This window comes from Carassius auratus, unplaced genomic scaffold (assembly GCF_003368295.1).
Source record: "Carassius auratus strain Wakin unplaced genomic scaffold, ASM336829v1 scaf_tig00011917, whole genome shotgun sequence".
In the NCBI taxonomy this organism is placed as follows: domain Eukaryota; kingdom Metazoa; phylum Chordata; class Actinopteri; order Cypriniformes; family Cyprinidae; genus Carassius; species Carassius auratus.
The window spans coordinates 48,333-72,433 of NW_020524252.1; the positions used below are offsets into that span (position 1 = coordinate 48,333).

Below are 24,101 nucleotides of genomic sequence, written 5' to 3' on the forward strand. Positions count from 1 at the left end.
AATACTGTAGTCCAGCTGTCAGCAGGGTTCACAGACGTCTGTTTCAGCTGCTAAACGCTATGAGAGACTGAGCGCATGAGTTAAAATTAGCTCTTAGTCGACATAGAGCTTCACGTCAGGACATAAGAAGAGTGGGGTCTCTTCAGACACACTAAACTGTTTCTTTACCTCGTCCAGGACGTTAAATAGGCAGATTCGGATTGATATTAACCGGATCTGGCTGTCTCTACCTCTCTTCTTATTGGTCATTCTCTCTCTCTCTCTCTCTCTCTCTCTCTCTCAGACTTGCATTGAGGACAGCACAGTTCTCACAGACCGCTAGAGCTCGGACAGTCTCAGTAGAAACAGAAGACCGAACCGCAAGAAGGAGCGCTTTTGTGATGCTTTATTCCAGGAACAGATGGACATTGAAGTGGACATTTCTTTTGACACGTTTTTGAAGTCTTTGCTGACTTTAACACAAAGTCATCTGTGAACGGATACCCGTAACTTGGGACCATAACAAAAGGGTATGTTGTGCACCTCAAAAAAAAATCATATTATGTTTTTAATATTTTAAAGGAGAAACTAAGTGTTTTTGTAATCCTGTTGATATACTGTATATATACAGTTATTGGTTTATCTGTGTGTGTGTGTGTGTGTGTGTGTATTCAAACACACAAACATACATATATTTAAATGTATAAATAGTATAACATTTAAATATCTATTAAATTGGACACACACACACACATATGTATATTGTAATTAATAAACTAAATTACATATAAAGTACATAAATGTCATTTTATAAAACTATATACATCTATATGTATGTAATTTGACAATTTTTATTTATTTATCAATTACAATTAAGTGATACTTTATTTTTGAATGTTTTATCATATGTTTCCTTTTAAATTTTTGCTTTTTTGTTCATTATTTTGCCATAACCCATTTAAAATTAGCTGAGAAGCTTATAATCGACAGGTTCCTTTTGTGCCAACTTACCCCATATAGTGTGATGACATCAGATTTATGATTTTTGATATGGATAAAAACAATAATAATAATAAAAAAAAAACATTTATTTTTACATTGCAAGAGGCACTTGAGCCATATCTAGAGACTTGGGGGAGTGATTGAGCCATATTTAACTTGGTCCAGTAAAAACCACCTGGTAAATAGATAAATCAATTAACACCAGACAGCAATGCCCACTCGCAAGTTATTTCTGCAGGAAGTATGACAATGTGATTTTATTTGTGTTTATGTGCACAAGGTGTCCATGTAACTGAGATATTTCTCTGAATCACTGAGTAAGGGCAGCTTTCAGGAAGCGCTTCATCAGATTGCACTTAGCGATATTATTCCTCTGACACGGGCTCACGGGAGACGGCTGGCAGCATTACAGCACTCTGAAGTCCTCAGTGACAGAGCTGATGTCTGAAATCAGCCTGTGTGACTCGATATTCTCTCTGGATTTAGGCTCTGTCTAAACATTTCAGCTTTGTGGTGGAAAGAGAAAAGAGAAAAGCTGCTTGTGTTTAGGCTCACATTGCATTTTGCAAATAATGTTGGAATCTGAGCATGTGCATTGTCATACTGATGAGGCACCACACAGTAATGTTGTTCATTATCTTGGAAACGGCATGGCCCAGTAAAGAATCATCGGCTGGAGTTAGAGTCTGAACTAATGACCTGACGCGATGCGATAAGACACGGTGCATGACATCAGCGCTCGAATTCTGCACCGCCATCTGAGAAACAACAACGATCTCGCACTCATACCATCAGTTCTCGCTGTCGTCATGACAACAAAACAGAGGCCGTTTGTTTAGATGGTTTGTTTAGTTCGTTCAAACGTGTTTAGTTTATTTTGAACAAAAAGCACGTAGGTTCTAAATGTCAACTTACATCACTGTTTACTGCGTTTACTAAAACAGGCACTTACTAAAAAGTACACGCTTAGGACATTTTTTTTTTTGTGCAATGGCATATATTAACTGTGTCATAGTTTTGTAAACGGAGGTACCATGGTATTTTTTGAAGTATGATATAAGTATGTGTATGGCACCATGGCATGACCAATGCACATTGTGATACCATGCTATATGAAAAAAGCAATAACTGTGAAATATAGTACATACCAAAGTAAATGTGTTTGGGCTTGTACTGTATACCATGGTATTCTCTGCAGTTCCCTTGAGTATTATTTACTGTAGTTAGAGTATGATACACTACTGTTTATTTTTTTCCCAAATATATTAGTTTAAAGAAATTAATACTATTCATCAAGGATTCATTAAGTTGATCAAAATTTACAGTAAAGATATTTATAATAATTATAATACTACAAAGTATTTCTGTTTCAAATCAATGCTGTTATGTTCATCCAAAACAATACTCATCAAAAAAAGAAATATATATATGTATATATCATGGTTTCCACAAAAATATGCAGCACTACAACTGTTTTCAACAATAATAAGAAATGTTTTTGAGCAGCAAATCATAATATTAGACTGATTTCTGAAGATCATGTGACACTGAAGACTGGAGAAACGATGCTGAAAAATCAGATGTGCATCACTGGAATAAATTACTTTTTAAAATATATTCACATAGAAAATAGTTATTTTAAATGGTACTAATATTTCACAATCTCACAGTTTTTTGCTGTATTTTTGATCAAATAAATGCATGTGTGTTTGTTTTTTAAGGAGCTGTTGCATCTGAGCTGTGACATCGGGTATGTGCCAAATGTTAAACTCTTCACCTGTTAGTACTCAAGACTGTATAGCGTCAGTCTTCACTTCTTCGGGAATGGTGTGCGTCTCTAAAAATGACACAGACACAGAATTAACATTATATCAGTTCAGTCAAAGCAGGCTGTGTGGTGAGGTCATCTCTCTGCTGCAGCCCACAGCTATAGTCAGGAAAAAAACAAGGCGCTGAGCCAAAAGCATTACTGCAGACGCTGAGAGATCTGGGGTCACTCGTGGCCTTGTGCTTTCTGCAAAACTCTTCCAAAGCAGCAATCTTGGATATTGTTTTTTTTTTTTCTGATGGATTAGTTGTGACATAGTATTAATTACTAATTTGATGTTTAGTTTATTCTTTAATCCAAAGTGATTTGAGTGCACTTAAAGAAACAGTTCACCCAAAAATGAAAATATGTTGAAAATGTTGACGCCATCAAAGATGTAGATCTGGAGAAATGCAGCATTGCATTACTTGCTCACCAATGTATCCTCTGCAGTGAATGGGTGCCGTCAGAGACAACAGGGGAAGGACTCTTCACTGGAGGAAGTGTTATTATGGATTATGCATGAATATTTTGGCCAGAAGTAATGATTTGTGATGTTTTTATCAGCTGTTCAAACTCTTAATCTGACGGCACCCATTCACTGCAGAGGATCCATTGGTGAGCAAGTGATGCAATGCTACATTTCTCCAAATCTGTTCCCATGAAAAACAAACTCATCTAAATCTTGGATGGATTGACGGTGAGAACATTTTAATTTTTGGGTGATCTGTTTCTTTAAATCTCCCAAATGCCATTAACTTTTGTGTTCCATGTCTTTTTGTGGACAGTCATAAATTATTTTTTCCAGCATGAAAAAAACAACAACTATAGTACCATAATAAATTCTGTTAGTGTGATACGAGAGTTGAATCACTTGAACTTATTTCCTCCGTCCTCTGTTTTACTGTATGAGGGAAATGACATCATCTTCCTTCCATCAGAAAGGCATCTGTTCATCTGGTCTTTTGTCCACTGTGACCGACGATCGGAGCAGATCCATGCAGCCATATGAAAACATGTTTATCAGTAACATTTGCTCCTCAATCACATCCGTGCAGGACAAAGGAGATTGCTGTGATATAAATGAGTCCCAAAGCGTGTATGAAGCTAACACTGAAGTCATTACACGTCGAGTGTTTCTCATTCTGGGTCAGCAGATGTCTTTCTGCAGAGCTATTCCTGAGAAAATGCACGTCATTTTGCATCACAGCAATCTTTTCTGACCGTAGGTCATTCTTTCAGGATTTTTTGCTTTTATGCTATTGCACAAATTTGGATTAGTATTCATTTCCAAATCCCTATCCTGAGACCATTTCCAACTCTAAACCCCTCGTGGAGAGTTCAAGATATTTTCACTTAACTCAGCACATTTCTTTTTTCTTTTGTTTCATTTTTTGCTTTCTGGACTGTTTTTTTTTAGTTTGTTGTTGTTGTTGTTGTTGTTTTTTTTGTAGCAGATTGCAAAATATACAAATATTCCAAAAGTTCATGACTGTATCTATCTATACATTTATATCTAGCCATCCTTCCAGTATTCTATTCTTTCACCCATCTATCGATTCATCCATCTTTTGTTCTTCCATTCTGTCGTTCCATCCATCCACCCATTCATTCATCCACTGGATCCAGATTAGCGGTCAACAAATATGGGTTTTTGACGGTCATTTGTAAAACTATAGATAATTGGTGATACAGCTTTTCAAAGTAGCATTACTTAACATTACTAACCCCAAATTACTCTGAATTATTGTTCTGCATTTACCACTGAATGTTATATATTGCTGGACAGCGTTCTGGATACTTGATTCTGATTGGTCAGCTGCTGCATTCCGTTACATTTATACTTAATTGAATAAAGGCCGTTCATCCTATATATGATTATTATGAGATAATGACTGGCTGTATTTTACCTCTTAAGTGGTATTTAGGAGAGTGGGCTCTCTAATGTCAATCAGAGAGGCACAGAGGTGATGCTCTTGAACTCTCACCTAAAGCGCAACTCCACATTTTCATCATGTGCCATTTTAAACCTGGCTGTAGTTTATGATTCCTATTTTTATATGCTCTCTTCAACCTCTCTGTGTCTCTCTCACTCTCTCCTTCTCTTGTGTGACATCAGGTCACATTTATTAGATTAAGGCTGTGGTCCTCATCATGCCAGCGCTGGACGGCTCATCACTCACATGCTTGTTGAATGACAGTTTGTGCTCTGAATTACTCTGAGCACTTACTTACAATAGTCAGATGTGTTGTTTCTTTTTTACATTATGTTTTTATAGGACTATAAACACTTTAAAATGCATTTATGCATTTTGTCAGATGCTTTATCAGCAACTGCATTGCATTCAAGATGCACTTTTTTTTTTAAATATCATATTCCATAGCCAGTTGAATAACGTGCACTCGTGAATCATTCAATCAGAGCAGGAATGTGTGTTTAGATAGTGAATATAGGTAATGTTTTGATGCTGACTTTGACTTAAAGTGCATTCAGGCACAAATAGCTGATGTGCACTTGTGATATGGCTATTTTTAGCGGCTCACACTACAGGAAGGTACAGGAGGAAATGGCAGATGGTCAGAGCTTGGTCTGATGCACGAATGTTGTAGGTAGTGTTGTATTTCTGATGAGAACATGACTGGAGCTGTAAAGGGAAGATGTTACAGAGGAGTATTCTCTGATGTTGGTCAAAGTGCATTCTGCTACTCATTTCACTATCAACTTTTTCTCATGCATTTAGAGCAATGGACAGACATTTGATTGCAAGTAAAAATCACACTCTTAACAAGAATTTAGTCTAATTATCCATTAGAACATCCAAAAATGATGTTGCATTCAGTATTTAAGTAAGACTTATTTTCAGTTATTTGTGTTACTGTACTTTTTCTTTTAAGTGTAAACAAACTCTGTCATGCAATCCAATCCACTTTATTTATATAGCACAATTTAAGCAAACAGCAAGGTTACCAAAGTGCTTTACAGAGATGAAAATACAAAACAAACATCAAAAGTAACAGCGATAACGAAGACCACAACAGCTCTTATGCGGAGTCAAAAGCCAGGGAATAAAAATGTGTTTTTAAACGAGATTTAAAAGTGTTTTTCTGCTTGTCAAGTTAAATTCACTATCAATTTTAATGCCTAGATTGGTCACTACTGGCTTTACATATTTCTGCAGGGACCCAAGGTTTATGGGAGTGGAGTCACAAACCCAGCTGGGTCCAAACACAATGATCTCAGGTTTTTCTTTATTTAAATTAGAAAAATTAAAAGACATCCAGGTTTTAATATCCTTGAGACATTCAAGTAACAGAGTCAGAGAACCGTTTGCATCTCTTCTCAGTGGTAAATAGATTTGCGAGTCATCAGCTTAAAAATGGTAAGAAATACCATGTCATATATAAGATTAAAAAAAAATCTTAATGTGCATGCTACTTTAATTATTTTTAGTCATTTTAACTGAAAAAGTAGTCAAGATGATACATTAAAATCAATGTAGCAGTGTAAAGCTTTAAAATGAATTCCTTGTTTGGGAACAATAAAAACACAGACATTTGACTGTTGGTATACAAGTAGAAATCCTATTTTAACAAGCATTTTAATCTAGCTTGAAGAGAAAATGAAAATCATCCTAAAAATGTAATTACATTGTACAATATTAAGGCATCAGAGCGTGTATTTATTCTTACTGCACCGCTCGTTTTAACTATAAAATCTGCCATGTTTAAAGGGACACTAAGTAGGAATTACTCCCATCTAGTGGTGAAATTGTATTTTGCATTCAAACTAATTTTGCTCTCCTGCGCCTCGCTTTTTCAAATGCGCGTTGCATCTACGGTAGGCGATATGTACCAAAAAGCTTTGACGGGATGTCTTCTAATAGCACTTCGTCGAGTTTTCCTTCAGGTGAACAGGTGTGTTATTTCAAACAAACTGCAACATGACAACTAACAAACGAATGTTACAGTATGAATTACTGACTGTGGAAAACATGAAATATTGTATTTAGTAGTTATGTCTAATTTATTCGTTATATTTTCTGAATTATATGCATTGTTAGATATAAAAAAAATATTATAATATAGACTGTAACACTGACTTACCTGTCGAGGAGAAAACTGGCCACTTCAGCGTCTCTTTTGAAATCTTTATCAAGCATTAGCTCTTTCCACCTAGAAAAAGCTTCCCCGACATTAACTCTTGTTTTCTGTAATCTACGGTCACGTTTCCTTTTACGTTCTATTTTTGACTGTTTTGGCGACGATGTTTTCTTCTCCCGTGGCGCGGCATATGTATGGTCCATAATAAGAATGCAATCCAGACTTTTAAACTTGCCGGTGCAGTTTCAAGCGCCTCTCACTGCTCTGCACCTGCGTTTCTGGCTCTGACCGAAAACGCGCTGTGGAAACGCGTTGGCTTAGTACTTTTTGTCCCTCTCTGCTATTATAGTTTTGCAAGATGGCGGAACTACATGGAAGCCTCCGTCGACCTACCCGTCCCATGTATATAAAGATAATAAATTCTTCATTTACAAGGATTAGTTTAAACATTGGCATAGGTATTTGTACACCATTGAGGGCATATTTATGAATAAAAATATTGATTTTAGATAATAAAATACCTAAAAAGTTACTTATTGTCCCTTTAAGAGGCATTAGTCCTCTTGTACCTGTATCTTGTTTTAAGGATTTGTGGACATTTCAGCTGGAAAACAAGTCCAAACTGCTTATTAAAATTGAATTGCAGCTTATATTGAAATGCATTAACATGGACAGCAGTCTAAAAGTGCTCTGAGCTGCCACTGATCTCTCGAGGAGACACATCTCGTTTTCTCTCCCTCAGAACAAACATTTGAGAAGAAGGATGCACACCTTTTTTGAATTCAGCTGTAGATGCCATTGAGAAACCAATGAGATATTTAAGACATTGGTTTTCAATTCATCTGGGTTAATTTCAACTTTCCAGGAATTTTTCAGACATTATCTAAAAATAAAGCAAGGTAAATCCTTCATAATAATAATGAATACAAACATATGCACCTAATTCTCTCTCTCACAGAGGACAGGAACAAACAGTTCTGTGTCTGATGTGATCAAATAATGACCCTGACCTTACTTCTGGCAATCATGTGATCATCTCAAACACAGCGCGTCAGTCTGAGAGTTTGTCTGCCCTTATTTAGTCACAGTCCTCCAGCTTTCACACGGCTGAGATGCACTCGGACGTTTCCCTCAAGATCTGGAGATGTCTGAGTCGGTTCAGGACTGTCTCTCTGTTTGGTGGAGGATGGGGAGGAAATATTTGCACAAATGTCATCAACTTCCATTATGTCATTTAACTCTGGTTGTCTAGTTGAGGTTGATGTTAGAAGTGGGTTGAAACCAATGTATTTAATCCATCCATGCATCCATTCATGCATGTATGTCTGTTTGCATTTCTATTTAATTCACTGTTGGTTTTACTAATGCATGGCAGTGTTGTTATGGTTAATAAATAAATAAATAAATAAATAATAGACAGATCGATAAATATATTTAAAATTCAAACAAAATAAAATATTCAATGAAAACCTAAATATTATGTGTTAAAACCTAAACCAAAATTAGAAATGATGCCTTGGCATATAATTGAAATAGGTTTAAGTTAAAATATTAATAACTGAAATGGAACTACAACTACAGTTGAAACTACAACAAAAAAAATAATTAAACTATTAAAAAATTTAATGAATAAAAATGACAAAAGCATTGTTGTTACTTTAGTGGCAGTTCCACTAGTGCAGGTCAGTTTTGTTATAGTTAACTAAAACTATGAAAAATATTTCTTTTTAAAATAAAACATGAAATATGTAATGTAAATATTAGATGAAAAATGTAAACTAAAAAGTGTCGCCATGGCATGTAACTGAAAGAAGTTTAAATGAAAATCTTAAAATCACTAACTGAAATGAAATAAATAAATAAAAACTCTATAAATATTTGTAAAAAGTTGACAAAATCATATAAACAAAATTAAAATGAAAACTAAATAAGAATACAAATAAGTATATAAATAATACTTCAAAACCTTTATTTTTATTTTTATTTTTCGTCCCCTTGGAATTAGTTGGTTCTATCTGATTTTTGTCAAAATTTTGTTATTCCCATATTGTTATTCTGTGACAACTTATTTACATTATGTGATAATTTTTTTTTTTTTTTTTTTGTGTTGTATACATTATTGGATTTTTATTTAAAAAACAATAAGGTTCTATCTACACAGTCGAATGGAATGCAAAAGCTTTGAAGCTCAATATCTCAAAACTACTCGGAATGCAGATAGAACCTTATAATTCCAAGGGGACGATTTGTAATATATATATATATATTTTTTTTAATAGATAAATAGTTAATTTAATTCATTTATTGTGTTTAATCTTGTGAAATATGCATGCACTTAATAATATGCATGAGCCGGTTTTCATGAACCCAGATGTAGCCGTTAACAAAGAATGTGCCGGTGTTTGAGTGTGTATCCGTGTGCATCGAGCTCCAGCAGTATCCATTACTAAATATAAAGGAAGTGCCACAGATGCTTGCCCACCTCAGATGAATCTGAGGAATTAATTATCACCGGCGCTCATTCAGTTTAAATTTCCCAGGAGGCATGCGTGTAACAAAACCGATAGCTGTGATGTTAAACAGCCTCGATCAGATCCTCCTGAGCACAAGTGCGTCTCTCGCTATAAATACTGCTCAGTTTCAGCAAGGAGCAGCTGCGTGAAGCTCTTCAGCAGCGAGGTGCATATTCTCAGAGTAAATATAAGACAAACTCTCATTTATATCTCCCAGCTGCCTCGTCTCCAATAATAACACAGCTAAGGTCACCCTGAATCTCTCAAGCATAATCCAAGTTAAAAATACACCCGTCTCGAGTCAGAGAATAGAGGTTTGGGAAAAACTCCAGGAGTTTGAACTCTCATCTGAATTGCTGTTTGGGACGGCATCAGTCTGTCAACAGCTTCTGGACAGTTTTTTTTGGAGGGCATAATGAACGTCTGTGTGTATACACGCTCTGTCATTGCTATTTGGGACCGCGATTGAATGTCATAACAGAAGCACAACAAATCAAAGTCACCATCGAAATGAAAACACTCCCATGGCCACAACACGCTTCTATTAATAACACAAATGCTTTCTGCAACAATTAGTCTGCCAGGGATTTCCCGTCTTTGCTTACTTGCTGGTTTCATCAGATTCACTTCAGAAAAAAGCCTGAGATCAACATATTGATTAGTAATGTTTATACAGTTTTTTTCTATTATTATTGGAATAATATAATATATACTGTTTAAGGAAATGTAAAAACATTTTCTTTTTTTTCTTCTTTTTTAGATAATTAAACACCGCATCACCAGAGCTTTATATATGATCAGACACTTGCATGTGCCATTATAATATTAACATTTTATGAAAATCAAGCTCAAATGAAGTTACAAGGTTTTTAACCAGCAAGTGACAGTAGTATATGTTTTGGCATTAACAGAGGAAGTAAGTGCATCGCATTAAGTTTTCGTGAACTCACAGGTTATAAAAAGTTTACTGTATCTGCATGGGTGTTTTTTGTAGTTAACTTATTTCGCCAAAAATATTGTGATTTTAAACATGATGCGCAATGCATAGGATATATAGAACAGTATTAGCTACTCAGCAAATACTATGACTCTTCTCCTCTCCTCAAACACACAAAAAACATGAACCTTTATAGACATATTATATATATATATATGTGTGTGTGTTTCTTTAGTAAAGAAAACGCTGTATTTTTTCAAACATCAGTTTTTTCCCCACCATTAATAAGTATTATTACAAAACACTATACATTTAAAAATTATATAATAATAAAATACTAAAAATATTATAGTTTAGAATCATATTTTTCATTTAATACTGTTGAATTACTGTACATATTCAATCTGAAATAATTTTATATATTATAATTAATATATATAAAACAATATAAATAGTATACATTATTAATTATAAAACTGCAAAATATTTTATAATATATAATACTATTTCAAATGTAATATGTACAGCTGTTAACAGTATTGAATAAGAAATATAATGTCTATTTATAAAACAATTTCACATTTAATATGTATCTTTTGACAGTATCAGAAAACATTAATTACAAAATATATTTAAGTACATTAATTAAAATGTTATCATACATATGGATATACATGTTATTAAATATACACACACACACACACAAAATACACTTACAAAATGTTTATTTATAATACATAAAATATTTAACATTTAATGGTGCTATTTAGCACCAGAAACATAAGTTTGAATAAAAAGAGCTACATGAATTAATGTAGTTTTAGAAGCTTGATTGTGATTAGACTATTTCTCATACCATTGCTCAAATGTGAGGCTATTATAATCTAATTCAGCTCCGTGAACGGAACATCTTGTTTTAATAAGAGGTTTCAGTAAGTGCTCTTTCACAGCCTTTTGATGCAGACACAGTTCTGATGGGAGCGTGGATGGTGAGCGATGTGTGGGATCTCTAGGAGATATTCGGGGGGCAGTGCTGGATCAGGCCAGAAATGAGGCAGCGCGTACACAGTTGATCAAAAATCCTGATGTCATAGTTGAGCTCAGCACTCATAACATCCCTCCCTCCCTCCCTCTCTCTCTCTCTCTCTCTGCACAAGGGAACGTGAGAAATGAGGCTGTTGCAGATTAGCTACAAGGACAAACTACATATTAAAATATCAAGAGTGGGCTCCAGACATTTGATAAGAGACTTGTAGAAAAAGGTCCAGTGGGTCGCTTTTTAGCATTTCATCACTTGCTCACCAAAAGATCCTCTATAGTGAATGGGTGCCGTCAGAATGAGAGTCCAAACAGCTGATAAAAACATCACCATAATCCACATCACTCCACTCCATCAGTTAATGTCTTGAGAAGTGAAAAGCCGTGTGCTTGTAAGAAACAAATCCATCGTCGCGATGTTCTTAACTTCAAACTGTTGCTTCCAGCTAAAATTAGAGTCCATAATCCATAACAACACCAGTGAAAAAGTCATCTGGTCTGTATCAGGAGAGAAATCTGCACAGACCAAGCACCATTTCAAGCCTAAACAGTCCAGAACAGCTTTAAATAAATGTGTGGGTGCATTTTGATGTGAGAGAGGAAGTGTTATTATGGAAAATAGACTTATATTTTGGCCAGAAGGAATGGTTTAAAGTTAAAAAAATTTTTTTTTTCTTATAATAAGTAGATTTTTGGTTCATAAGATGTTAACTGATGGACTGCAGTTGGTGCAGATTATTGTGATGATTTTATCAGCTGTTTGGACTCTCACTCTGACGGCACCCATTCACTGCAGAGCATCCATTGATGAGCAAGTGATGCAAAGATCTTGGATGACCTGAGAGTGAGTAAATTCTCAGCAACTGAAACTTTGAGTGAACTGTTCCTTTGAGATATGAATTCTTGATTTCTGAGGAAATGAAGTCAGATTAAGTTTAAAACAAGAAAAAAATCTGCCAATGGGGTCAAAAATAAATAAATAAATGACACGTTTTCTTGTTTTGAGCAAAAAAGCACTTCATTTCTGACAAATTAACTCATTTTGCTCCTTAAGTAAATGTATCTTGTTTTCGGAATGTTTAGATTTTAGAACTGGAAAACAAGACACAAATACAGAGGAAGAGCATTATTTGCAGTGTGATGAACGTTATTAGATGTTTGATTGTTTTCAAAAGATTTTCAGGAGTTTGTCTCCGGAGTATCTGTGGATGATGCTCCTCTTTGCACCTGCAGGTGAAGATGAGGTCCAGGAGCAGCGATACGGAGGGGCCAGAGAACAGACCACTGAAGCCACTCGCTAAAATACTCAACACTGAGAAAGAGGGAAGCAAACAAGAGCTGATGAGGAAGAACACCAGAGCTCGGGAGGAAAAAGAGAGCGGTGAGGACAAGGCTGTTTCTGGGACTTTGAAAAAGCCTTGTGAGATGCAGCAGAGGAGAGCCAGACTGATGGACCTCTCCAAAGAAGATCTCATCCGTCTGCTGGGAGTCATGGAGGGAGAAGTTCAGGTGAGGTTTCACTGCATGATGCCAGTCAGTTTTTCATGGTAGAGTTAGACTGAAAAAAAACCAATGCAGGACTTCCTATGAAACAATTTGCGCTTAGAAATTGCTTGTACATTTCACAAATAATTATAAAGAAATGGCAAGTAGCACATTGAATTAAACTTACAATTTTGAAGTAGAAAGACTAAAATAGTATTGTCTTGTAAGACATATTCTAATAATCTTTAAAAGCATCACTGTCATTCAAAGAGGAATTAAATAGCATGACAGAAGAATTACGAAGCTTTATATATTTTATACAGTTATTCCATAAAATATATTATGATTTTACAACTCAAACAGTGGGTAAACTATAATATTTTGGTGGAACCTGTTGTATTGTACTGAGTGCCATGCTTGTATACTGCACATTTTGGAAATGGAAAAGCACTACTGTTATATGTTTGGGGGCATCAAAATATTTTATATATACTTCTATTCATCAGGAAAACATTAGATTGTTCAAAAGTGACATTCATGATATTTATTATGTTACAAATTATTTCTGTTTCACATGAATGTTGTTCTTGTGGACCTTATGTTAAAAAAACAAATGCACAAGAATTTGAAGCAATCTGTTTTTCAACATTGATAATAATCAGAAATGTTTCTTGAGCAGCAAATCATCATATTATCATGATTTCTGAAGATCATGTGACACTGAAGACTGGAAGAATGATGCTGAAAATACAGCGGAGCATCACAGAAATAAATTACAGTTTACAATATATTCAATTGAAAAACAGTTATTTAAAATTGTAATAATGTTTTACAATATTGCTTTATTATTGATGGGAAAAATACAGGCTTTGTGAGCAGAAGACTTATTTTAAAAACATTTCAACATTTTACCAACCCCAGACTTTTGACCAGTAAGTAATTAGGATATAGTGTGCATACAGCACACAGTATAGGCTCCATACGATACAGTGAAGACACTGTAAAAGAAGTATGATGTTCTTTACACAGATGATGTCATATGGGTTTATGGAAGCGTACAGCTCTCCCTGCTGGTGCACAACGAGAATGGAACAGTTTGCTCCAAGAGACATGATACAAAACCTGGGAAATTCTTTTAAAATATTTCATTTATAATTTTTTTTTTATCCAAACCAGTTATTTTTATCATGTTTTTACATGACACATTGACAATTGATCCAGTAAACGACAAATGCTTAGGGAAGGTTTAAAAAAAAAATTGTCAAAAGTTGTCAGTAAAACATTATTACTGATTGAGAAATATTGATTGATGATTGAAGATTACTGGAGAATATTTTACATGAAAATATTTAAAATTTAGTTTAATTCAATGTGTTCCAATTTTCTTTAATTGTGTTCTAAAATGTCTAAAATAGCTTCTACAGCAAAATTCTTCATTGCAGTATATATATTCTTAAAACATAGGATACTATGCCATGCCATGATTTTTATTTATTTAATTTAAACGTGCTATGTTAGAACCAAAGTATTCTTAGTTTGTAGTTTCATGGAAATACTGTGGTATGTGAATATGATGAACATTCAGTACCGTGGTATGCTGTATATCACAGTACTATGGTACCAGAGTAAAGCAGTGATCGTGTCCTTTAGGCTCGTGAAGACATTATCCACATGCTGCAGTCTGAGAGAACACGACCCGAGGTTCTGGAGGCTCATTACGGATCTGCGGTTCCGGTCAAACCTCTTCAAGCTCTGCAGAGAGACAGTCTGATGACCAGCGGAGACTTGATCAGGGATGATGTCTATGAGATCCCGATGATAGAGGTGCCATATTCATCTCTAAACCTGAATTAACAATGCAGATTTGAACATGTTGTGCCAGTGCAAGCAGTTTATGATGGTGATGATCATTGTCTCTGCAGCTGGACCGTTTGGAGGAGAAGCACCAGGAGACGTACAGACGGATGTTAGAGCAGCTGCTCTTAGCTGAGAAATGCCACCGGCACACCGTCACCGAACTGGACAATGAAAAGCGCAAACACGTCGACTTCATGAACAAAAGCGATGAATTCACCAACCTGCTGGAGCAGGAGAGAGAGAGGTGAGGAGATGAGCTTTACACAGGAATGAATCATGGTTTTCAGTAAAATGTGCTCAAAAAGTGGAAAAAAATGCTAGAATAATCTTCTTACAGTGGATAGAATGAAGCGTGACATAATTTTTTCCAAATTTTTTTTACATTTTATTTCTGAAAGTTTTAGTGTCATTGGGATAGTATTTTTTTTTTTTTTAAGATTTAGATTTTCATTTTAATGAGATTTCTTTTTTTGTTATTTTGTAGCATTTTTTTTCATTTTTATTTTGTTATTCTTTTGTAATTAAAAAATATATATTTTAACTGGTTTCATCTAATTTTTAAACATTGGCAATTTATTGAGGAATTGATGAATGAGTTTTTAAAAGGTAGTTTTCCACACCTTAAACCATTTTTTTTCTCTGAAAGTTGTAAATAAAACAAAGATTATTGGAGAGCGTTTTAAAAGAAAATACTATTCCAGCTTTTTGCTTCAAAATGTATTTTTAACTCAATGTGCTACTTGCTGTTTCCTTGTATTTGCGATTCCAAGTGAAAATTAGTGTAGAAACTTCTTTCTATGTCAGTTTTTTTTTTTTTTTTGGTGTAGTATAATGTTCTTATATGCAACACTGAAAAAAGGCAAACACTTCTCACCGTAGATTTGTTTTAATTTATTCAATTTTATGTTGCATTTTAAACACACAAGGGGTATTGATTATATATATATATATATATATATATATATATATATATATATATTGATTCTAAAGAACATTTTCTATTGAATATATTTTCTTTCTTTTTTTTTGTGAGTCAAAATTTTATCATCATTACTCCATCAGTTGTGCTTCTTCATATATTTTAGAAATCTTAAAGGGATAGTTTATTCATAAATGAAAATTTATCATAAATGATTTACTCACCCTCAAACCATTCTAGGTGTATGAGATTCTTCTTTTAGATGAATACAATCTGAATTATATTAAAAGATCCAGGCTTTTCCAAGCTTTAAAATAGCAATGAATGGTAGTTGAGTTTTTGAAGCTAAATAAAGTGCATCCATCCATCATAAAAAGTGTCCCAAATGGCTCCGGTGGGTTAATAAAGGCCTTCTGTAGTGAACTGATGCATTTGTGTGAGAAAATCTACATATTTAAACTTTATAATCCGTTATCTATTCAGTAGCTTCACAAGCTTCATAATCATGAGAGAGCGGCGTTCCAGCGGATGATGTAACACTTTATTTTGCTCAATTTAATGCGTCCTTGCTGAATAAAAGTATTTATAAAAAAATAAAAAAAATGTAAATCAACTGGCCCCAAGCTTTTGAACGGTAGTGTGTTTTATTCCCCGTTTAATATTATGAAAAGCTCTCATATGCTACATTCAGATTATTTATCAAACAATATATTTATCTTTGGAAAATCAGGTGACTCATAACTGCAAATCCCAAACAATTCCTGACAGAGACAATGAGTTCATTCATATTCTGATAAGACCCCTATAGTGGTCGACCACAGTCACGGTCACCTGACTTCCTGTTTACCATCCTGAGCTTGACTAGCAAATGATATTTAGTTTAAAAACTTGGAACTTGGAGGCTTATTAAAACCTGGAAAATGCTCTGTTGTTTTTTTCTGGACTCTAAGGTTCTATGTTTTAAAAGTTTGTAAATATACTGTAAATATAGATTGAATCTTTTGTTTTGCATTTTATTTGCATTGGATTTTTAAAAAGTAGCTCATTTGTGTGATGCTTCATCAAAAAATTCATAATCAAATCTATAAAAACCCAAATTCTAGCTGGTTGCAGTGGCACTGTTCAGTCACACTCCTTCCTTCCACATATCACACTTATCTCCAGCTTGTGTGTGTTTGGACATTCCTTCATAATTCTCTCATTTCAGAGATTGATAGCAGGTGAGGTCATGCCAACGCCGCGCCACCTGGGACGGAGGAATATAAAACTACTGTGTGCTGAGCTTCTAGAGGCGTCTGCAATGCCGTTCCTCCTCAAATTACACCTCTTTCTTTCACATGACAAAAAAGTGTTTTCTCTTGAAGTCCCATATTCAAGAAAGACCGTAATCTGATGAGGACAACTGGTATTGTTCTTTGATTGGTGTATAGTTACTAATTATTTTACTATCAACAATATTGTTTCATCATGTCAAGTCTATATATATATATATATGTATATATGTGTGTGTGTGTGTTTAAAACAGTGGGCCACTTTTACTGATCCAGTCAATTTCTGATGGATACATATCCTTGGTTAAAATTTAGTTTAAATTGCTAATGTCACATTATAGAAGGAAAATGCATTATGAATGCCCTTTCATGTTTACTGCAAAATAAAATCCAGCATACAAATAAGGTGTGTTTGGTATTTATAAGGGTTTTCTGGATGGTTGCAAGGTGGATGCTAAGATAGTTGGGATCAATTAATACATCTAGGGGAATTTTTTTTCACCCGTTTTGTCGTCTTCCAGGAAAATATAATGTCTGATCGCTTGAAGCAATTGTTGCACATCAAAGTCTTATTCTTCTTACTGTAGGTGTGTTAGCAAACATCTCCAATTAAAAATACATCTGGAAGTTTCATGTGCTTTTGATTTTAAGGCTGTAATTTAAATCACAAGCACATTTATACTAGACACCAAAAGATGATGTCATTCGATCACTATTCACATGATTTATGATTTATAAGTGTCTTATGCACGTTTCAGTGGATCTGATGATTTCAGTAGATTTTCCCAATTGTTATGCCAGAAAATTACCAACTATATCAGTAAACTTCCTGCAATGATTGAACCTTTTTCCAAATATTATTTGCATATTAGTGTGTCAAATCTGCATTCTTGTTGCATTTCTGAGTGACAGGGTTTCATCTGACCTGAAACTGAGAGTGCAACATTGTTCTCTTTCAAAACAAAACTTTTCCCTTGTATTGTTGTCTGTTCCCATGGGAACAATTGGTTGCATGTGTGAAACAAAATAATTGGCTCATTTTATTGTTTATTTGAGATGGAAAGTGAACCCTAAAAATGATACAGAGGATTTAGTGCATTGACCACTGCTCTAATTGACTGTTTCCTAAAACAATGTTCGGTAACACTTTATTTCGATAGTACACTTTAGACATTCTACTAACAGTAAGTAACTTTACAACTACATGTCAACTAGCAATTAGTAGAGTATTAGCAGACTGTCTAAAGTGGATTATTGAAATAAAGTGTAACACAATATTCTGACTTCAATCTCAGGGAAGAGACTAAGAGAGGAAAGCTGAGAAAAGAGTGCATGAAAAGCTCTGTGGTGGCTCCGCCTCCTTTGCCCAAACAAGGGCAGAACAGCTCTATGTTAGTGGGATGATATCAGCAGCAAGAGGGGCAATGCCGTTTCACACAACATTCACCTTTCATTCCGTTCATGACATGGTTGGAATGTGATGGCTAATTCAGGGAACCGTTCAGTGATGCTTTGAGCAGAGTAACTTTAAAAACACATTAGGCAGGACCTACCTGGACTCCTTTTCAGCTAGATGGTGAGTTCAAAAACAGTTTGAAATGAATGCAAGTGGGCTGACAGTATTCATTAATGGATCTGTTTGGATATGTTATGTTGTCTAACTGCTGTAAAATTCTCAAAAATGCATAGTCTGGAAATTCAGATCATGGAATAATGAATGAAATATTATGTAGACGCAAATTCTGGCACTTATTTTGCAAAGGACATGGTCCCGCAGAGCTAGATCAGTGTAAACATTCACCAGCATGTTGTCATAATGTTCACCTTGGAGATTGAAAATGTTTCTTTATTGAGACTCAAATTCAGACCCAGAACAATAAAACCCACAGAAGAAGTGGATTCAAAGGAGGAATCTTTATATTACCAAACTTCAGGGAGAGGAAGAGTAGATATAACCACAATCTGATGTGATCCGACCACCAAGAGCTTTAGAAGCACAGCAGCTGTGGTCAAAGAGTTCTCGTGTGTTCTGATTGGTGGATGATGATGATGATGAGTGGATAAAAACTAGAGCAATCAAATAGTGAGAGAGTGATTTGCTCACCTGGTTGTGATCATGGATGTTTCGATGTGCAAAGCAGTTCGGAATGGAAATATTGATATTTTATTTGTTAACAACATACTTTTTGTACCTTAATTTCAGTAAATGTTATGAAATTAGAGAACTAAGCCAATAGTAGCCTAGCGCTGGTAATTGATGCCCCTCCTACAGGCCATGGCTTGGCCAAAAAATAATAATATACCTTTTAGTTATTATTTTAATATTAAATGTTCAAACTGTAACTTAAATTAAATTAAATAAAAATAATGAGAAAATGCATCATTTTGGTTGTTCATGGCACGTTACTAGGCTTCGTCTTGGTGAATGCTTATTGGTCGCCGTCTCACCGAGTAAACTTGTTACATTTGATTTGCAGCGCGCGCGCAAAATCAATTTCATGTTGAAGAACAGTTTGTCCGTCAATATTATAGACAGTTGTTAGAAGCTAATTAAAAAATCAAAAAAAAAAAAAATGGATTTACGAAAATTGATTAGACCACCCCAGCCTCGTCAATCAGCAGACTTGGATGCTCTGGCCACGATCACCAGTACCACGGTCTGAGAGCCGAGCTGGCCCTTCTTTTGCGATTGATAGCAAATGCACAAGCGAGTGAAAGGACACAGTACTTAGACCAGGGGTCATCAACTATATTTGTCAAAGGGCCAGAATTTTTATCTGCAGACACTGTAAGGGCCAGATACTCGTAATATAAAATAAAATTCGAATTGTATCCTAATATGTTATTATTTGATATACTAATTCTAATTCCAAATTTATGTTATTTTTTTTACATATTACCTGTACTGCAGCAAGCCACCAGGGGAAGATAGCGAAATTTTAGGCTTCATATTTTTGATGCTGTCAAGCTGTCCATCACTGTCACATGCAGATCGTAGTTTGTGGAGAACACTAGAAGAAAGGCCTTCTGAATATATTTAAATGAAAAAATGGCACTCTCAAAGAGCCTTAAGCGAAATGTTTATTCATAGAACCGTAGTTTTAATGAAGAATGGACTGATACGTACGTATTCATAGTGCCTATAGAAATGCTGTACCTGTGTGCCTCATTTGCTTTTTTTCCCCGTTAGATTTAAAAATAAATAAGTATGGAACAGACCCGAATATTCGTTCGGTGGGTTGGTATTCGATTTGAAAATTTGCCATTCGAATATTGTTTTTTTTTGCACACCTGGGATCCGCCGCGAAACGGTTCTCATTCCCCCTTGAATAAGGCCGGCGACACACTGGCTCTGTGACCGTCTCAGCTGCGTGGCGTGTCCGTTTTTATTTCGGCTCCCATATTTAACAGGTTGGAGTTTGCACACTGAGACACGCGTCTCAGTCGCGCTCGAGCCACGCGGAAAACGCACGCATGCTAGAAATAGAACCGACGCGTGTTCCAGCAACGGGAGTGTTCTCTGGCTAGAGCGCAGAACAGCGGAGTTTGTATGGACCGAAGTGCATGTCTGAGCTTGTGTTTTGTTGCTTTGACATTGTGGAAAATAGAAACAAAATGTATTAGCATTTTTACCCGTTATTATGAATCTAAATTAATCTCGTTTTTCTTTATTTAAATTTCGTTTTTTCTTTATTGAATTTTTTTCATTTAAATTTCGTTTTTTTTCTTTATTTAAATTTCGTTTTTTCTTTATTTATTTTTTCTTTATTTAAATTTCGTTTTTTCTTTATTTTTTTTCTTTATTTAAATTTCGTTTTTTCTTTATTTAAATTTCGTTTTCCTTTATTTAAATTTCGTTTTTCTTTATTTAAATTTAGTTTTTTCTTTATTTAAATTTAGTTTTTCCTTATTTAAATCTACCCTTACTGTGCCAATTTGTTAGTCAGAAAAATATTAGACTACCTTAAAAGTATTGCTTAATTTTACAGACCTGTGTATGTGCGTTTTATATCACTAGTGCAGTGTCCGTTCTTGGAGCAAGCCCTGCCCGCATGAGGTGCGCCGCTTCCCGCTCGCGCTGTTTGGACTGTAGTTTACTAAAAGTTAATTAATTCTGAATGTGTCCTGTCTGTCTAGCGTGTCCTTCTATATTGCACCAAATGCTACACTGCACTCCCTCGTGAAGTCGATTGGATGAACGGTTCTCGAAATAATAAAAATACAAACGGACATACAGACACAGATTCCTGCCTTTATTAGAGAGAAAAATATGTACAGCCCCTCTCTCCGAAGCTTCGAATAGTCAATGTTCATTACTACCGAAGCTTCGAAGCTTAAAAAAATGGTATTCGGACCAGCCCTAAACGTTTTCCTCTTACAAGGCTATTCCTGAATTCAGTATTATTCTGGGGGCCGGATGGAAATCTCTGAAGTCATAAGGCCTACTAAGCAGAATATACATTTATTTTTGTCCTTTATTTATTTTGTTTAGAAAACGAGTCCTTTAGAGTATTTAAAGTCCTTGAAACCCTAAGAAAAACGATTTTTAAAGAAATTATTTTATTTGTTGAAGCACACTTTGTATTTTCTGTGTTTGATTTTTTTTTTCCATTTCCTGTATTTTATTTTATCTTTATCTATTTCTCAAGTTATACAAAATTTGCATTCTACGCAAATCAAAAACTAAAAAATCTGTTAAAAAATGTTGTGACATCCTTATTCTCTGAAGAATTCTCTGCGAATTTTAGTCTTAATTTAACTGGTCCATACGCAGACATTTGTGTGATGATGTCCAACTCGTTTTATGAAGAAGAAAGCTTCAAGTTTTCAGAAACATCTGTACGAAAAAACTTTGAAAAAAACAGCAAAAAAATAAAATAAAAAATGCCCCCATCAGACAAAGCTTCAAACTGATTCAGTTTTATTTTTGTCGTCCTAATTTGTTATTTATTTAATTATAAAAATATATAGCTATTTATTGTAGGCCTATATCATGTTTTTTATTTAGCCTATATTATATTTAGCCTATATTATTATTTTCTGTCCTGTTCTGTTGTTTAGGCTATCTGTTCTGTGCCGGGTTTTCCGATAACGATTTAGCCTTGCCTATCTTAGCTCTTAAAAGCGCTCTCTATGTGCAAGCTTATGAAGGTTAGCCGCAATTCCTCGCGCGTTTTCCAATAAATGTACATTTTCACAAAAATGTAGGCTACTGAACTCGTAGAAGGCTACGTGCTACTTGAGTCACTGTCCATTGGCAAAGTGCTGAACTAGGCTACTAACCTTATATGGAATCATATTCTGAACGTTTAGCCTAACAATCGTCATCTGTTGTGTATTAGGAATCAAGACAGGTAAAAATTAAATAAAAATATATAATGACATTCTATACAGATAAGATCATTGGAGCTATAATTCTATGGTAGAATGTCATTCTAGATCATTGGAGCTAACTGACTCTTGCCGTATCTGGTCGGCAAAACAGTAAATTTCCGCGCTGCCCTTCCTCTTTTAGATAAAAACCCAAGTCCAAATCGTTCATTGTCATTCTATATAGATCTTCCAGATTTAGGTCTGAATTTCCGTGCTACTACGATGTTGCCAATGCGTCAAAAAATATTTATCAAACGACAGTGCCCCCCTCCGATGATCCAATGCCCCTCCAGTAGATCTGCTCTGACGCCGACTCTGGCTGGCGGTGTCATTTGATGTGGATGGGAACTTCGGATTGTGATCATTTGAGTCAGTTTGGGAGTTCGGAGCGGGTTCGCGAATCATTTGAGTCAGTTTGGGAGTCCGGAGCATGAATCATTTTGAGTCAGTTTGGCAGTTTGGAGCGTGAATCATTTTAATCAGTTCGGGAGTTCGGAGCGGGTTCGCGAATCATTTGAGTTTGTTCGGCAGCTCGGAGCGGGATCGTGATTCATTTGAGTCAGTTTGGGGATCGCGAATCATTTTAATCAGTACGGGAGCTCGATCGGAGCGGGTTCGCGAATCATTTGAGTCAGTCCTGGAGTTCAAAGCGGGTTCGCGAATCGTTTGAGTAAGTTTGGGAGTGCAGAGCATGAATTATTTGAGTCAGTCCGGGAGTTCGGACCGTGAATCATTTTAATCAGTTCGGAAGTTCGGAGCGAGTTCGCGAATCATTTGAGTCTGTTTGGGAGTTCAAAGCGGGTTCGCGAATCATTTGAGTCAGTTTGGGAGTTCGGGAATCATTTGAATCAGATCGGGAGTTCGTAGCAGGTTCGTGAATCATTTGAGTCAGTTCGGGAGTTCAAAGCGGGTTCGCGAATCATTTGAGTCAGTTTGGGGTTCGCGAATCATATCTGTATGTAGATAGGCATTTTTAACAAATTTAGTAGCTAGTATTTTTTATAACAGTATCAAGTATATTCAAAAACTAAACAAATCTTGCCTAAAAAGTGCAGGCATCTAGGCTAATGTAAAGTTACATGATGAAGTCATACTAGTGTGCTTGGTGCGTATGCATTTTGAGTGCGTTCTTTCACTGCATTATTTGGTGTATTCAAATGCATTTATGAATGCATATGAATGATCACAAAATTCAAGTTATGGGGAGTAGAAAATGTATATATTTATATAATTTTATGTAGTTAATCAACATCACATGCAGAGTGCCATTTCAGTTTTTCTCCAAAAATCAGCATGATTAAAATGTGATATTAATTTACTACAAACAATCATTTAATTACAAATGCAAAATGTTGCAGAATAATGTAATATATGAATGAATAATAGCCTAAAGGACCTTTGTGGCAAAAGGGTTCTTTCTTGTCATTATAGAACCTTTAGCATAAAAGGTTCTTTGGAGTTGAGTAAAGAACCCCTATGGTTCTATATAGAACCCCAATGAACCCTTTTTTCTAAGAGTGTAGACTTTTCTTCAGGTTTCCTTGTTGGCACAAATTCCTGTTGTGATGTGCTAGTTCACTTTTTGTCAGGTTGGAATTTATTCCCGTTGACGTGCAAAGCAGCACATGAGCTGTTTCTATTCTGTAATCATGTAAGCATGAAATGTTCAGTAACTACTGTCAGAAAAAAATCACTGAAGTATTCATACACTGTTCCTTTTCTCACAACTGTCATGCTTGTCTTCTTCACACATAATTTTTCAGTCACTTCACACAATACTTTTATTATGATATTTTTCAATAATGTTATATATATATAT

General features: G+C 35.2%; 1 protein-coding gene across 6 annotated transcripts in view; it reads left to right on the forward strand.

Annotated features, from left to right (window-relative positions):
* The first annotated feature begins 83 nt into the window (after positions 1 to 83).
* The window catches only part of LOC113073321 (filamin-A-interacting protein 1-like), a 32,902-nt gene continuing 8,884 nt past the window's right edge, over positions 84 to 24,101 (forward strand). For 4 of the 6 annotated variants that reach the window (XR_003280483.1, XM_026246224.1, XM_026246223.1 and 1 more), the window contains exons 1-4: positions 84 to 509; positions 12,611 to 12,886; positions 14,513 to 14,686; positions 14,785 to 14,963. Coding sequence is in view for 5 of the 6 variants with exons in the window: in XM_026246224.1 (XP_026102009.1) it covers positions 12,617 to 12,886; positions 14,513 to 14,686; positions 14,785 to 14,963 (623 nt within the window). In the remaining variant the exon portion in view is untranslated. The remainder of the gene's footprint in view (positions 510 to 12,610; positions 12,887 to 14,512; positions 14,687 to 14,784; positions 14,964 to 24,101) is intronic. The other 2 variants (XM_026246226.1, XM_026246227.1) reach the window with 1 other exon arrangement.